At 38.2% G+C, this 15,687-nt stretch overlaps 1 protein-coding gene across 1 annotated transcript in view; it reads right to left on the bottom strand.

Annotated features, from left to right (window-relative positions):
- SBF2 (SET binding factor 2) overlaps nt 1-15,687 on the bottom strand; it is a 232,509-nt gene that overhangs the window by 41,875 nt on the left and 174,947 nt on the right. Inside the window, exons 18-25 of the mRNA XM_066551479.1 lie at nt 8,196-8,366; nt 7,051-7,307; nt 5,654-5,826; nt 5,331-5,404; nt 4,758-4,953; nt 3,979-4,106; nt 1,617-1,792; nt 538-683 (exon numbers count right to left, since the gene is read on the bottom strand). Of these exons, the coding sequence (XP_066407576.1) occupies nt 538-683; nt 1,617-1,792; nt 3,979-4,106; nt 4,758-4,953; nt 5,331-5,404; nt 5,654-5,826; nt 7,051-7,307; nt 8,196-8,366 (1,321 nt within the window). The remainder of the gene's footprint in view (nt 1-537; nt 684-1,616; nt 1,793-3,978; nt 4,107-4,757; nt 4,954-5,330; nt 5,405-5,653; nt 5,827-7,050; nt 7,308-8,195; nt 8,367-15,687) is intronic.

The following is a 15,687-nucleotide window of genomic DNA, read 5'->3' as shown; positions in this document are numbered from 1 at the left end:
AACTGCACAAAGAGCCCAAACCTCTTTCTACCTTCTACCCCAAAATAATTTCAACCAAAAATACGGGAAGTAGTGTTTTCAGTAGTAACGAGTTCTGCTGCTTTCAGAAATCATTTCTCAGTTCCACATCCACTAAAGTCTCCAATTTACTCCCTCTTGCACCTCACCAGTTACTGCTTCCTGATCACAGACTAGCTGCAGGTGTCAGATGTCTAGAGATAAATGGAAGCTGCAGCATGCTTCTGTGCTGTTTCATCTCCACTAGCATGATGTAAAAATGATCTAGAAGATATCATATCTAAATAGTTTGATAATTAAAAAGCAATCTAGTACTTTGCTGTACCACTGAATTAAGCCAACTTCCTCTTCTCATTGCAAAAGAAAACACTCACTAAACGCTTCTCTTGAAGCCCTTCTCTTTCCTGTCTAGGAAAACGATTCAATTTCTTCTTGAAGGCATTTTTCATTCAGTATGAGAATGGAAGCATAACAGGACAGGTTTATTAACCAACATGGACAGAGAAGTCACACTCTTACCAGAGATATCATCCTCTTCATTCCAGCCAGGCCGATTCCCTCTCTCCTCCACTATGGTTCCTGTTTTCTTCTTCAGTAAGTACTGGCGCCCTATTGTCATCTTCCCAGCACGTTTTGCTCCCTTCACAATGCTTTTGGAGAAGGTACTGTAAATCCAGAACAACAAAAGCATTTGGAAACATTCATCTGATTCTGCCTGATAGCATTTACAGATTTCTAGAGAGAATGCAAATAAAATGGATTGAATCGTTCTTCACTTAATACAACAACCGTAAACTTCAGAAAAATTGCTTCCTATGTTAATTTTTAAACGAAAATTGTATTACTTTAAGATAAATTTGTGTCTTTTTTTTCTACTGGTAATGAATATCATCATTAAAGAGGTTCATTACCAGTAGAAAAATTCTTTAGGTTTTTTTCATTCTTTAGTTTTTTTTATTTTGCTAGTACTGTGATAAAACTAGAAAGTTGCCAAAGTAAAGGCAGGAAAGATAGAAATTATATTTAAGTTTTAGGATTTCATGACTAGCTTGGGATTCTATTTCCTGTGTCAACAATGCACTAATCAACAAAGAATCACAGGAGCCACCACTCTGGAACAGACTAATGGTGCAGCTGGTCCAATAAAAATTAACATGGAACATAAAATTTAAAAGAGGACCCAAAGCTCAAACTCTAAATTAAAAACCAGTCGGGCAAATGCACAGGGTAAAATTAATCCTAATTCTCATCAGGCTTTAAGTGGCTAGTCTACTAATTATAAAGTAATACACATTCTTCTTTCCATGTTGAGGTTGCATAGCTCAAGTTGCTACTTCTATTTTGTCTGTTTCAAAATGCAGTAATTCAAATCTACTGCAGCCAGAAGTTTAGATCAATAATATAATTCCTATCCCAAATAAATATCTGTACCCTACTAATCTATTTCTTACTCAGGAAAGACAAAGAGATGCAAACTAGCAATCACTTATTTTGACATGATCTCCACTTGTGCAGAGCTTTCAGGTTGTTCAGTGCATTTGGATAACACAAGACAAGAATATCAGTAGGAAAAGATAAGAAAGGAAGAAAGGCTGTACCGGAATGAAGTGTTCTTTTCTTTCTGTTTGGGGAGAATTATCTGTGGTGCTGTTTGCCCAGCTGCAAAGGCAAAAGTGCTGAAGATGGACTGAGGGTAGCGGAACTTCATCAATTGTTTCTTAAATATTTCCACCACTTCAGGACTGACTTCTTCATCAAATGCTACTTTAATTAACTGTGTATTAAAGACATGACATGTTAGAAACTGGAAAACAGTCTGAGAATTTCAGAAATTGAAAGATTCTAATATATAGTAGCAAAATTCCCATACTTTCACAGTATTATGACCTTCAGAAAATACAAGTACATGTACATATGTCTCATTTATTTTGACAGCTATTACACATTTTAAGAATTTTTTTTTTCCTTTTTTAAATTCATGTCCTAATACTAAGGTATCTTCACTAGGCAGCATCTGGAATTCTCATAAGATCAAATACAAAATATTTTGGTAAATCCAAGTTGTAGCGCTGGCACTAAGACATCTGCAGCAGTTCAAATTCTGGTCACATGGGACAGCTTAGCTGGGAAATAGTGTGCCAGCTCTGCCCCTACACTGGGAGCTGAGGTTGGTAATGCACTTCAAAGACTCAGCAAACCAGCAATTTCAGCATTCATGTGTCACAACCATTATATTTCTATTACTAAGATGTTCCAATTTTGGCCTCACCTTGCAAAGTATAGAAAATTGCTAGTAAAAAAGGTGATAGTGAAATCTGCTCCTTAAAAAGGAAATAACCTTGTGCTATTCAACACTGATCCATCCACTTGATTAAAAATGCTTTTTTGAAAGGTTCTGTGGGGGGGAAAAAATCCCATCCAATCATCCTCTGCTGAAAGCAAGTCAACAATTCGGGGAAAACAAATAAGAGACAGAAAATATGGAATCCATAAAAAGGCCCAGAAGAACTCTAAGAATGTGGAGAAAACAAACAAAGAAATATCCTAGAGCTCTGTTTCTGAGCACATACCTAGACACCTTTTAAATTCCTTTGCTTGCGATCTAGGAGGTGGATTTCATCCTTGCTTTTCCAATTTCACTTGTTTTGTAAATACTTTCCAAATGACTAATGGCTCTGTTGTTCTAGGACCTCCTTGAAAGGAGCCCTTCAGCCTTTCAGGGTTACACAGATCTGAAGTTTTAAAGATACCAAACAGCATAGCTGCACACAAACCCATCTGAAAATCATAATTAATAAAGAAAGGGGAGGGGCTATTTCATCCCCTGTGTTGAACCCTGGCTGTTACATAGGGGACAGGGAATAAACTGTTTGTGGCTTGTTTTTGTTCTCATAACCTAATACAAAACTATGCTAAACAAAAGCAAAGATGATGTTTGACCAGAATCCAGCTCTGAAAACACTGAGCTGTGTCTGTATTTATCACATCATTGAAGCATGCTAAGTATTCTGGTAAAAAGATTTCTGGAAAATAAAAGTCCCCTCAAAAGTCCACAAGAACAACTTTTTTTTTGCTAGTTTTACTCATTGACATTCCTAATTTTGTGCTTTTGAAGAGGATACTGAAGGATGAACAGCTAAATCATGTTCATTACTGTAAGGAATTAGTAAAATGCTGTTTTGTTATGGTTTCAAATGTTGGAGTTATTGTTCTCAATGAAAATACGCTTCTGCAGTCAGTCAACCCAGCAAAGTATTTCATATCTTAAGCACTGCAGTCTACTTTCAGTCCATGATACAGAATTCTTTGCTTGCAGCTTCTGATCTCTTAGGGTTTGACCACAGTTAAGATCAAAACCAAGAAGGAAAATTCAGGAAAGATTGCAGGATTCCTAATTTTTACCAGCACATCTCTATCAATTGCCCTGCAATACACACTTCTGCTGAACACACTGATGGGACCCTACAGAAAATTCCAGGATCTGTGACTGTCATATAGAGGCTCATTGGTTCTATCCTGAAGATTCCTGGAGTGCAGCTTCCATGTGCAACATTCCAGGACTTTCTGCCATGGATTTTAACAGAAAGCTGGTGAAGTGATAAACCTTGAGAAGAAAGCAGCACTCAGAGCTTTTCCATATTGATTCCATGTAGCTGGAGGAGAGAGGAAGCAGGTTCTCCCTAGGCCTCTACTTACATGCAGGGATTCTGGACCAAAACCAGCCCTTTTCTGGTTCCAAAATAGGTGAGGAAAGCAGTGAAAGAAATCCAATGTGAAGATAGCAACCCTCTGTAAATACCAAGAGGGCCAAGAAATGCCAGGGTTTCTATGAGTTCTGCCTTGTCTATTGACCTTACAGGGCAGAGAACCAGACTCCTCACAAATACCAGGGCAAAGTGCTGCTCGTAAATATTCTGAGCTGCCTGTAGCCACATAAATTTTCACAAAACTTCCTTTTACCTGAAAAGTGGCTGAACTGATCTGCAGCCCTTCCTGCATGCTCTGCTGCAGCTGGTTCTGGATACTGATCTTCTTCTCCTTGGTCATGGAGGCGATGGGAAAGCTCCGGATCACGGTCTGCTCCCCAACTGAGGATACAACACAGACACCTGTCAGACCACACAACCTCTGCTCACACTCTCACTGGAATAAACAACAGTGAATAAGTACCAAGCAACATGAACATGATGGTACAGGATTAATTTCAGGCAAAATACCCAAAAAGTTGGCAAATTCCTAAAGCGTCATTTGTAATCTGAATTTCTACTCTATTTCAGCTGTGATTATTAGAAAAATATTCTCCTTCCTTCTGAGTCTTTCTACATAATGGAAATGCACCCCCAAAACCTAGGCTGCTAGGGGGTAAAGAAACAATTTCAAGTTTATTCAGATTTCAGAATGCAATACATAACTTATAAACAGAAATTATATACTTGATATCTTTACATATGACCATGAACTTTCCACTTTAATACTTCTGACTGACAATCTGATTAGAAATAGCAATTGTTAAACTATGAAAAAATATCATTCAGAAGAGCTGACATATTAAGAAAATACTGTTATTTCCAAGCAATAATTTTAGGTAGAATACCAACTCATGAATATTTTTCCTTTCACTTGCTTCCAGTGTCTGAAAAAAACTGCTTAATGATGTTGATGCTTGAATAGGCAGACAGGCCAGCTCAAAATCCTGCCGATCTGAAAGACCGCAATTACCACTGTTTGGATTTTCTTACCCAGTTGATCATGAGGAGTGCCTTTAAATATAATTCTGTAAGTGGTAAGGAACAAAGCTCCTTCAGCAGGGAGGATATGAGGCCCTCCAAGCAGTCCTCCTGTGGCTTCTTCTCTGCCATCAGGATCCAGCAGCACACGGAGACCTTCACAAACAAATTCTTCTCCTGGCAGTAAAGTTGGCCGTAGAATTTTGGGCTGATGCAAATAAATGGAAGTGCAAGTGTAAATCAGTGTTATACCTCAGGCTAGCAATAACATTTGGCTTTAAAAGTTTAAAAACAAAATTGTTATGACACTTAGTCCAAAGAAGGGAGATGGAGTTTGGACTCAAGAAAGAGAAATGGGTCACAAAAAGCAGTGGGCATGCAACAGCTTGTTTATGATCAGAGGTCTGGCTCTACTAGTTTCATATTTCATGAGACCAAAGCCAAGCACTTTATTTATCACTAGTGGAAATTTTCTTTTAATGTTTTGATATTTCCTCATAACATTATGTGAGGAAAAAAAAAAGATGACAAGGTTTAATGATTCAACTACTTGTAAAGAATACAAATACGTTTCATAACACTTGCCTTCTGTATTGGTGGAAGCCTCCTACTCTCACGATGGACAGCCTCCAGAGTCTCTATGTGCATTGCTACAATGCCTGAGAAGTAGGAACACCATAAATGAAGTCTCACACAATGGGAAAGAGAAAGCTGCCCTGAAATCAAAACTCTGATAATTCTGAAATTCTCAAATTTTGACATCAAGAAAATAATTATCTGACATTCAACAGCAATTACAGTCTGGAAAAGAAATCTAACGCTCTAACTTATTTGAAGGTAACTCAAATTAACAAGTGCACTAGGAAAAGAAAGAAGACTATAAAGCACCTCTTTGTGACAATTCCTACCTGGTATCATGCAGTGCAGACCCTTGATGTGATCCTGTGTGACGCCACTTTCTGTGCAGACCTTGTCAATAAATCTGGTGATGAAGCGCACGACAGCGTTCGCAACATCATTGTTCTCTGAGTCCTCAAACCCACTCTCAGTGTCATAACTCTCTGCAACACTGCCTGCAATGCTAAGGGCAGAAATAAAAGCAGCAACAAGTGTGAACAATTCAGCTGGTGATGCACATGTGACACTTGAACAGACACTGACAAGCTGTGTGGGTTTTTCCTAGTTACAATTCACAAACCATGCTAAAAGCATATGGTGGTACCACAATTACATTGTACTTTCATTGCCAAAACTTCATGAATGATGATATTGGGCAATTTTCTCTCCATGAGTTCAACACAGATAGGCCCAGAAGAAAAAAACCAGGTTTTTGGAAATAAGCTCTGTGTCTTCCCTTCATAAAGTCAAGTAAAGTATTTGCAACCCGTGGTAAGCAAATACCCAGTTATATAGAGAAAATCATTAATTGTATATTTTGGTTACAGAGGAAAGCAATCAAAAGCTAAAAAGATTCTAAGAAAAATTTTTTGTGCATTAGATAAGCAAGCAAGTCAGTGGGAGATGTACTTTGAATGGCTAAAAATGCCTCCCATAATAATATTTGGGGTCAAATTAATAGATTGCAACATACACCACAAGCAGTCTACTGAGCACATCCTAATGCCTGAGATTAGAGGTGTGTAGTCAGCAGAAATTAGTAACTCCACGGGGAGCTTCATTCTGATAGTCTTTTACTTGATGCCAATGTACTCACATAGTGTTCTATAATTTTATCAAGTGAGAATTTGTACAGAGAGGTGATAATGAAGACAATAAACAAAGAGGGAGGAAGGCTTGTTATGAAATGTCCTGGATTTGCATGCTAGGGAATGAATGGAACTGGTGTTATACTCCTACTGCTTCCTTAGTAATTTAACCTTTGCCATTGTGGTTTAGTCCTCTTGCTTTTTGTGACCTCAGTGCCTTTCCTCCTTTGCAGCTGTTGCACAGAAATGATGATTTTATAGATGCTATACAAATGCTGTCTCGATTTTAGGTTCATACAGTGGTTTTTCAAGTTATATAAAAACTAACAGAGTGGGTTTGGGGCTGCTGTTTTCTTTCTCATCAAACCCCACGTTTGTCTTCAACATCTTCATTACTAGATTAAAAATTCTTACTGGGACAATACAATGTTCCTTTAAATGGAATCACTCCAGACAAAATTCTGTTATTTGAGAGGAATCATGTTAGACTTCTACTCAACTACTGAACTTGAAAGGAGGTGAAGATGCTGAAACAATCTGGTATTTAGAGTACAGCCATTGTGCAAGCTGTGGCCTATCCTGTGGCCTTGGGTACCCACCTGTTTGTGACAATGCTGTTGCTTCCACTCTCCCAATCCCCAGTGGCTGATGTCCTCAGCAGCTTGTTCTTACTTGTATCCAGGGGTACCAGCAGGTAGACCATGAGGTTGGCAAAATGAATGGCCTGGCTGAAAACTGTGCTTTCCTCATTCTGGACCAGCTCCTGCTGTGTCTGTTTATTAAGGGTTGGCCATAACCTCAGCTGCTCAGCAGCCAGGTCCATTGCTGTCTTCTCCTGGTCTGCAGGAGGTTTCTCCTAGAAGACACAGAGAAAGAAATATAAAGACATAGAAGAAAAGATAAAGCTACAACAACAACAACAAAAAAAATACTTGGCCAAAGCTTTACTTATTACATTGCTAATTAAACTTCTTCAGTTATTTAAATAATATATTCATTTAAAAAGAAAGAGCAAATAACTACCCTCAACAGGGTTTAAGGAGAGTTCTGATTATGGGAACTGAGGTTTGAGAGCAGTTTACTGAAATGCACCAGTAGCACAATGTGGGCAGATCTAAATAACATCATTGCTTTTAAGGTTTTTTTAATGCCATCCAATCTTCCATGTTTCTTCAGAGTGGTGATTTTAACTGATTTTAACACAGCTGCTCTCCTCAGCTTATCCACTTAGCTCAAATAAGAACAAGCATAAATCAGATTGAGAAATAACATGCAGCTCATGGCTCAATGCTGGCAATATTCTCCAAATTCCTAGGATGTTCAGGTGAGGGAAACTTTTATATAAATAGCTTCCAGACCAGCTGAAACATTCGTGTTTTTATATGCTGGAGTCCAATTCTAGCATTAGCTTAAAGCAACTAGGTAGATGGCACACAGTCAAAGTAGAATAAAGGAATCTGGCAGCTGATATTAGTGACCTAAAGCCTGATGTTAAATTAATGAATGACTAGGTATCTTGCAAATGTTTTTTGCACACTAAGCTGAGCTAACATCAAATTATAATGCTTTGCAGATAAATGTAAATTTCTATTATTTCTCATGTTATTGCATACTGTGTAACGCAGGAGAAAATGAAAGAAAAACATGTAAAATTGGAAAAACCATTACTTAACTCTGTGTAACCTAGGAGACAATTAATATGTGAATAAAAATATTACTTTAATATTTTAATAGAGTCTCCTACCTTTTGTTTCAACTGCACTGCATGGTTGTCATCTTTGGCTGTAAGGTAGAGGGAGCGAACTTGATTCTGCACGTTGCTATAGAAGGTTGTTTCCCAGAACTGCTGGTTAGTCCAGATAGGATGATCTTGTACACAGGTGTAAGCAAACTGACTAACCCCAGGTGCTAATTTCTGAAAGCAAAAAATGTGCAAAGTTGACCAATCAGTCCTATTATTCAATTTCTTTTAAAGGCTATGACTTCAGAACTGACACACACATACGTGTATATATATATGATTAGTAGTACAGACTGAAATATGAAGTATATCAACTTTTGTACTGCAATATGGGCTAGAGAAATTATCTCCAGTTTAGTGCCATTCAAGAAATTAACACACAGGAAGGTTGTATACAAGTCTAATGCCAGTGCCAGGCATGGTCTTCTTGATTCAGAGTAGAAAAATGAGAACTGAGGTAAGAATTTTGTGATAACAGTACAGAACACACTTGTAATATAAAACATCTTCCTTGCCAACAAACCACAGTATTTTTAATAACCTTGTTGTACAACACAGAAATCAGTATTCAAACAGATGAAAATGATTTTTCATTTTATTTAGAACGGTAGTAATGAAATTTAAAGTAAGTGTCAGCTGAGTCCTTCCGATAATCTGCATTTGTTGCAACAGCAGAAGATGAGATACATCGTTATCTTCAGTGTTATTTACTGAACTGCATGACCCAAATCCAATTCCTGAAAGACTGCTAATTTGGGTATGTTCTTTGAAGTCACAAGGGTCTGGATCACTGTAAAGTCTCAAACAAACCCAGAATTGTTACAGCATTAGTCATTATGAATGAACCATTTTTTTCAAGTACATCTATTTATTTAGGTTGCACTAGTCTCTCAGGGAGTTGTTTAATATTCTTGATAACCACATACAAAGAAAGGAAATTTATTTCAATGACCCAAATAATGAAATCTTTAATCATATTCTTAGTTTTTAAAAAAATAAGGCTACTACTTATTTAAAAAAATAAGTCTTGTATACTGCATGTGGCAAAGAAGCAGGTAATCTAAATTTGTGCTTACAATAATTTCTGCAGTAGACCTGAAGAATGAAGTAATAAAGTACATTACTGGGTGCCTCATTTAATGGCTTTCACTCACAATACCACCTATTACCTGAAACACACAATATCTAGAACTTAGATTTTACTGTAGTGATTATGTTCTGAACCACTTTCCTGGAGGGCATGAATACTACTCCAATTAATATTTGTAATTGCAGAATTGTACAGAACAGTCAGTACTTTCAACATTTCCCTGGCTGGCAGTTGGGCATTCAAATGGAAGGGTAGGAAATTACAACCAAAATTTTGCAGTCTGGTTTACAGATTTCCGGTTTTGCAATTCCTCAAACTGTGTTTTCCTCTCTAGGCTCCTCCAAGTACAGCATGAACTGAAAGTCCTGATCATGTGCCATGTACTTATTCCCTATCAAAGGTTCTTGAAAATTCCATAGCTGAGGAAAGGCTATGTGACATGCTAATAAAATTTACCCAACTGAAGTGCCTTCTTGTGCTTAGCCATCTAAAAGTGAGCAGAATAATTTTAATTCGATCATAAAGAATTTAATAAAAATTTCTTGGTAACCTGTTAAGAAATCTATATCTACTCAAATAGTGTTCAATGTGACTTTGTTTATTTAATGCAGACTGAGAGAGCAGATATCTGGTTTGTTTACCAGATGCCTCAGTTTCAGTTATGGTGCAGCTCATGGAAGATCACAGGAAATGATAACTGATCTCCCACGCCTGATCCAGCTGCTAAATCCCAGAACAGGTCAGCACAAACAGGGTCCTACTCATCTTTGTAGGGACTGCTGGACATTCCCTTGAAAAAACCTAATCATACAAAAGACACACCACAGGGGCCACAAACTGATCTGGCCCAATCATTGGCCTACCTCGAAATACAGATGCACAAAACCTGTGTTACAGAGGAATAGGGATGATGGGTAAATCACGGAATAAAAACATGGACAACATAGCTTGAAAGCAAAGGTTAGTGCTAAAGCCATGTAATGACTTTTACTTTCATTTATTATTTGTTTTTTCACTGGGACTGAATTCCCAGTCACAACAGGTCTACAAAAAGGGCGTATGAATGTCAAGAAGAGGGGGAAGGTAAAAGGGGAAAATAAAGAAAAAGGGGAAAGAAAACTAAGGGAGAAAGAAAATAAAAAGTCTGCTCAAGCCTAGCTAGCTGGTAGAGTTAACTCATGTCAATTTGTGCAGTAAATGCACACAAAGGAGTGAGCTGGCTGTCAACATCCTCAGTTGCCTTTGATGACTCAACCCACATCAGGTAATTGTGGAAACTGGGTAGAAAAGGGGTGATCTTTGACACAAACTCAAAAGGAAGTTTAAGCTCCTAAAAGTGGGTCTAAAGAAATAAAAATGAGATAAATTATTTTCACATGGGGACAAACATGACAGGAAAGCTGAGGGACTTTTAGATGCTCTTCCTGTGCTCATAATTTAAAATCATGAACAGCCATGTACAAAATGTAATTTTTAAACAACGGAGATTTATGTTCACATATAACAACATAAATCAACACTGACAATAACTCCTAGACCAAATTAAAAAAAAAAGTTTGTTTACAAAAGCATGAAAGAAAACACATCAAAAACATCAAAAAAAGCTCAGTGATCATAAATATTATCCTTCTCATCACCTGCATGTGTTGAAACAAATGGTAAAACCTGATAGTGGCCAGAGCACAGAATCAAAATCAGGACTTGCAGTTCCTGGCTCTGCCAGTTATTTTGGGCAAAATCACTTTGGATTCTCTGCTTGTTTGGGTTAGTTTGTTTGTAAAAAAAGCAGTAACAATACCAACCTCGAGAAGCACACTGCTCTTCCATGCAGCCTAAACCCATGGACTAAAAATACTCTTGGTACAAACATAAGCATTCCATGAAGTTTGCAGTGTCTATATTTTCTATGCTGAGAGTTCTTAGTCAGCCCATTTCCCTAGAATGGAAACTCACCTAAAACATCAAAAGGGCCCCCATGTTTACTACTGCACTCCAAAGAATTTGCTCAGAATTTCTCCAGTTTAAGTAGAACAGTAGTTTGGTGTTTTCCATCATGAAATACTACATATATAAAACATATCTTCACCTAGCTCTCCACAGGGCAGCTAAACTACAATGATATTTGTGCTTTCCCTCTGTCCCAGTAACTCACTCCTGCCAGACAGAATGAATGCAGGAGGCAGCAAAAGAATTTCCTACTTGTAAGGGAAGATTTAGGGACTGAGAGCTTAAAAGAGACCCCAGAAGAAAATAAAAATAGTTCTGTACTGATGAAGTCCTTATTCTAAAACTGTCAGTATGACAGAAAGAGCATGGAGGTGTAAATTGTAACAACCAGCAGAAAATCAGTTAACTTCTGCAAAGGACACTGAGTCCTTTAAACAAATTAATGAAACTTAAAACCCCCAAATGCTCCCTTCCCAAAATTCTGTATGAAACAGACATTACCCCAATCAAAATAATGAATTACATACTACAGTTTGTGAGAACACAAGGTAGGTTTGGGACTTGCTATGTAAGACTATACAGGCAACTTCCTGAATTCAGGAATTATCTTGCCATTATTTCCACCTTACTGAGAGGTACTGGGTAACACCTGCCTAGAATTTTTTCCCTGTTTCCCTACACTGGATATTTCTGATTGTGAAAATGATATCTGCAGCTCACTAATATGCACCAGTTCCAGGACTCCCAAACTTACTGTGGGGTCCAGGCCCTCAAAGAATGTCTCTGTAACATTGAATTATCTAGATTGCTTGTTTCAGATAAAGAAAAGCATCTGTTGTGCTGGTCACTCAGCAGTTACTACCCTTTACACCATAAAAGTTTAAAGAAGGAAGTTTATTATAGCAAAGCAGAGCATCCAGCTATTGATTGTGAAGTTAAAAAGTGATTTTCAAACCAAAAAGAATAACATATGAATATACCTAATTGCTCTTTTGTCACAGGATTTTGCTGCATGTCTCTCAGTTATGGAAATGAAGGGGCAAACTCAACAGTGCACTGTTTTTTGGAGAAATCCAGTTTACTGCAGAAATAAAATGTATTTCTGTCTCCAAATGACAGCCGGAGCTATTGGTTAGGATATATTTGCTGAGAAGATGCAGCAGAACAAGTGAGAAGGAGGATGCTGCTGAAGGCAAAGAGTAGCTTCCTCCTCAGCTCCTGGAGGAATCACTGCCTGTGGTCATCATCTGACCCCTCTGAGGAAGCTACTGCAGCCCCTTTGCATGCCCAAGCTCCTTCTCTCCTCTACTGGTTACACTTATCCCTGCAATCTGCAGGCTTGGAGATCATCAGGACACAGTGCACTGCTAATTAAAAGAGCTGCTCCCTGTCCCTGTCCCTGTCCTTGCTTAGATAAACATCCAGTCAGCACCTCCAGCATGCCAGGAGCAGGTACCAGTTACTGCAGCCACCCTTGCCCAAGTGATGCAAACCAAATTCTGCATGCTAACATGTTCTACCAGCCAGCCCTGCAGGCACATCCATGCTGTGCCCACACAGATCCTGCTCAGCCCAAAAAACTTCAAAGTTGTCCCCAGGATCAGCCCTGACTGACTGACCAGCAGGACAGAGCCTTATCTGCGTCCCACCTGCAGATCCCACTGCAGCACAGAGTGTGTGGCACAGAACCACAGGATGGCTGCCTTGAGGATCATCCAGCTCCAACACCCCTGCCACAGGCAGGGACACCTCCACTCTCCCAGGTGGCTCAGAGCCCCATCCAACCTGGCCTGCAACACTCCCAGGGATGGGGCAGCCACAGCTTCTCTGGGCAGCCCTCCCTCATGTCTCATCCCCCTTGCATTTAACAATTTATTCTTATCACCTATTCTAAATCTACCCTCCCTCACTTTAAAGCCATTACACACACATATTCCAACAAGTGTAATTGTACATGAATATGCTTTCAACTCTGACTTTGTGCTGCATGGATAACATCAGTCAAAAAATTCAATTCAGTTGATGACTTTCCTATTTGATCTAAACTATAAAATTATACCCACACTTATTATGCACACAAATGTGAGGAAATGTCATAAAAACATGAAGGAAGAACTGCAATGCCTCTATTAATTTCTATTTTACTGCTTTAGAAAAAAATGGTGAAATACTAAAATGAGCTTCGTCTCCAACCTGAAAATCTCAGCAACAAAAAAAAGAAAACATTTGCCCCCTTTCCTGTCACCAAGTCAGACTCAGGATTGACTTCTATTTTAAAATAAAATAGTAGTAAAGTAGTCCACTAAAATGTTTATCTGCTATTATTTCACCATGAAAAATAAAAGGAAGGTCAATTCATTCATAATTCAGCGCTACCAAGTCACAGCCAGGTACACTAAACCAGCAGAGGGCAATAGAATTCTAGAATTTTGCAAAAATGGGATGTAGTTCTGGATGGAGCTTTATTTACTGTATACATTTTCTGGCAAAAGTCACTTAAACATCTAATTACTCATGACCTCTAATCCTAGATTCCTGAAGGTCATGTGTCATTTACTAGACATTACTTAAAGCCACGCAGAATGCCTCAGATTTCTACATGGATTTCTCAAGATGGATAGATGCTAATACAAAGTTCCCAGTAACATTAAATAATACACATAATAACATACTTCTTTCTCCAAAGAGATAAAAAGAGATTTAAATAGTTCTGTTATACAAAGAAAGAAAGGGAACTAAAACCTAGAATGATGTAAGTCTAGAATGATGTATGTTCAGATCCCACAAAAAAGAGAAGACATTTTCATACTAGAACTTCACAGTTCTAAATAAGGTTAAATTCCACAAAGTGGATGAGAAATAGTTTGATTTTTCTCTCTCTATACATCACAATGAAGGTTTGGTGTGTTAAATCCATTAGTTAAGATACAGATTTCACAAATTCTCAGTTAAGTGTTGAATCCATCTGAAGAGTTTTTCAAGTTATTTTGACACACTTATTTTGAAAGAGTTTTTGATACAGTTATTTTGAAAATATCTTAAAAAGTCACTAAATCTCTTTGGATCAGGTGGTTTAGCAGTGAGTGTGCACCTGCGAGTGCACTGGAATGGTGGCATTGGCTCTACCCACAAAAACAACCCACAGCAACAAAGTTGTTATCCAGGTCTGTGCTCAGAAATAAATAAACCCTGTAAATCTCACAAGTTTATGGGTTTTACCAATATTCAAATAATGGTTCTTAGAATTATTACCTGATACATAACTTAAAGCCCAGCTAAGTAGAGCATCTAAGTAATCCCCCAAGGGGGTAGTAAAGTAACTACTTGAAGTTCTTCTGTTACTTCATTCTAGCAGTTCTTTAATTACTATTTTCCTTCTTCTATGGGAGCTTTCTCTATCTTCACCGATCAAATTATTTCTGAATTTCTCTCAATATGCAGCATTTCCTTATCTGAAGAAACTATTAAAACAATAGTCCTCAAGTAGCCCTCAAGAACAGGATGAGCAAATTTGAAACATGTAAGGGTACAATACAGAATACAAATTGCAAATACATAAAAATTTGACAGTAGTAGATCTCACCTTGGCAATACAAATTATATATATATATATATATATATACTACATGGTTCAGGTGAAAGAAAGAGGATGGGCAAAAATAGGAACAGCAGCATTATGAAGAATTCTGAAAGTAAGGATGAGAAAACTGAAATTGCACTCTGAGCTAAGCCATTTGAGAGATCAAACAAAGTCCAGTTTGACCAACAAAGAAAATGGCTGTGGAGGTGCTGAATGGAAGTGCCTTACAGAGCAGGATATTGTCAGGAAGAGTTCTGCCAAATGGTAAGGTGCAGTTTGGGCACGTGCAGTGCACGAGGAAGAGGAGAGCCACCACACACCTGCCCTGTGAATTCTTACTGGCACAGTGTTATGAACTCATGACAATGAGCTGATGGGGAATGCACAAGTTCAGAGGGCTGTGATTAATCAGAGGAAGTCAAGAAGAGCATCCTACCAAGAATTCCAACTGCAGGTACCATCATGAAGGGTACAGAACCAGCAAATGGAAAAAAAATGCAGGGATATGGATGAAAGCAAGAGTAGGAGATAAAAACTCCAATTATGGGCTTAAATTACTTGACTGTGTAAGGAAGAAAAGCATTTATGACACCTCAATTCTTTGGTCACACTCAGTTTAAATTGCTGGTGAGCTATCTAGGATGGCAACTGAGACATTCACAGAGCAGCAGGCAATACATGCAAATATATCAGCAATTTCTCTGCCTTACCATCTGTAAGCATCTGCTCTCTCATGGAAACATAAAATAATGGTGCTCAAGTCATGACAGATAATAATGCCACAATGAAATGGAACTCAATGAAGGAAATTGTGTTTTCATGCAGAAAGTTCCATTCTACTGGGATAAGGATGTGGTGATGAGGAGGCAAAGCTGAAC

This window comes from Molothrus aeneus, chromosome 6 (genome assembly GCF_037042795.1).
Source record: "Molothrus aeneus isolate 106 chromosome 6, BPBGC_Maene_1.0, whole genome shotgun sequence".
NCBI lineage: Eukaryota > Metazoa > Chordata > Aves > Passeriformes > Icteridae > Molothrus > Molothrus aeneus.
Note: the sequence above shows the minus strand (reverse complement) of the source record. Positions and strands in the feature narration are given on the sequence as shown.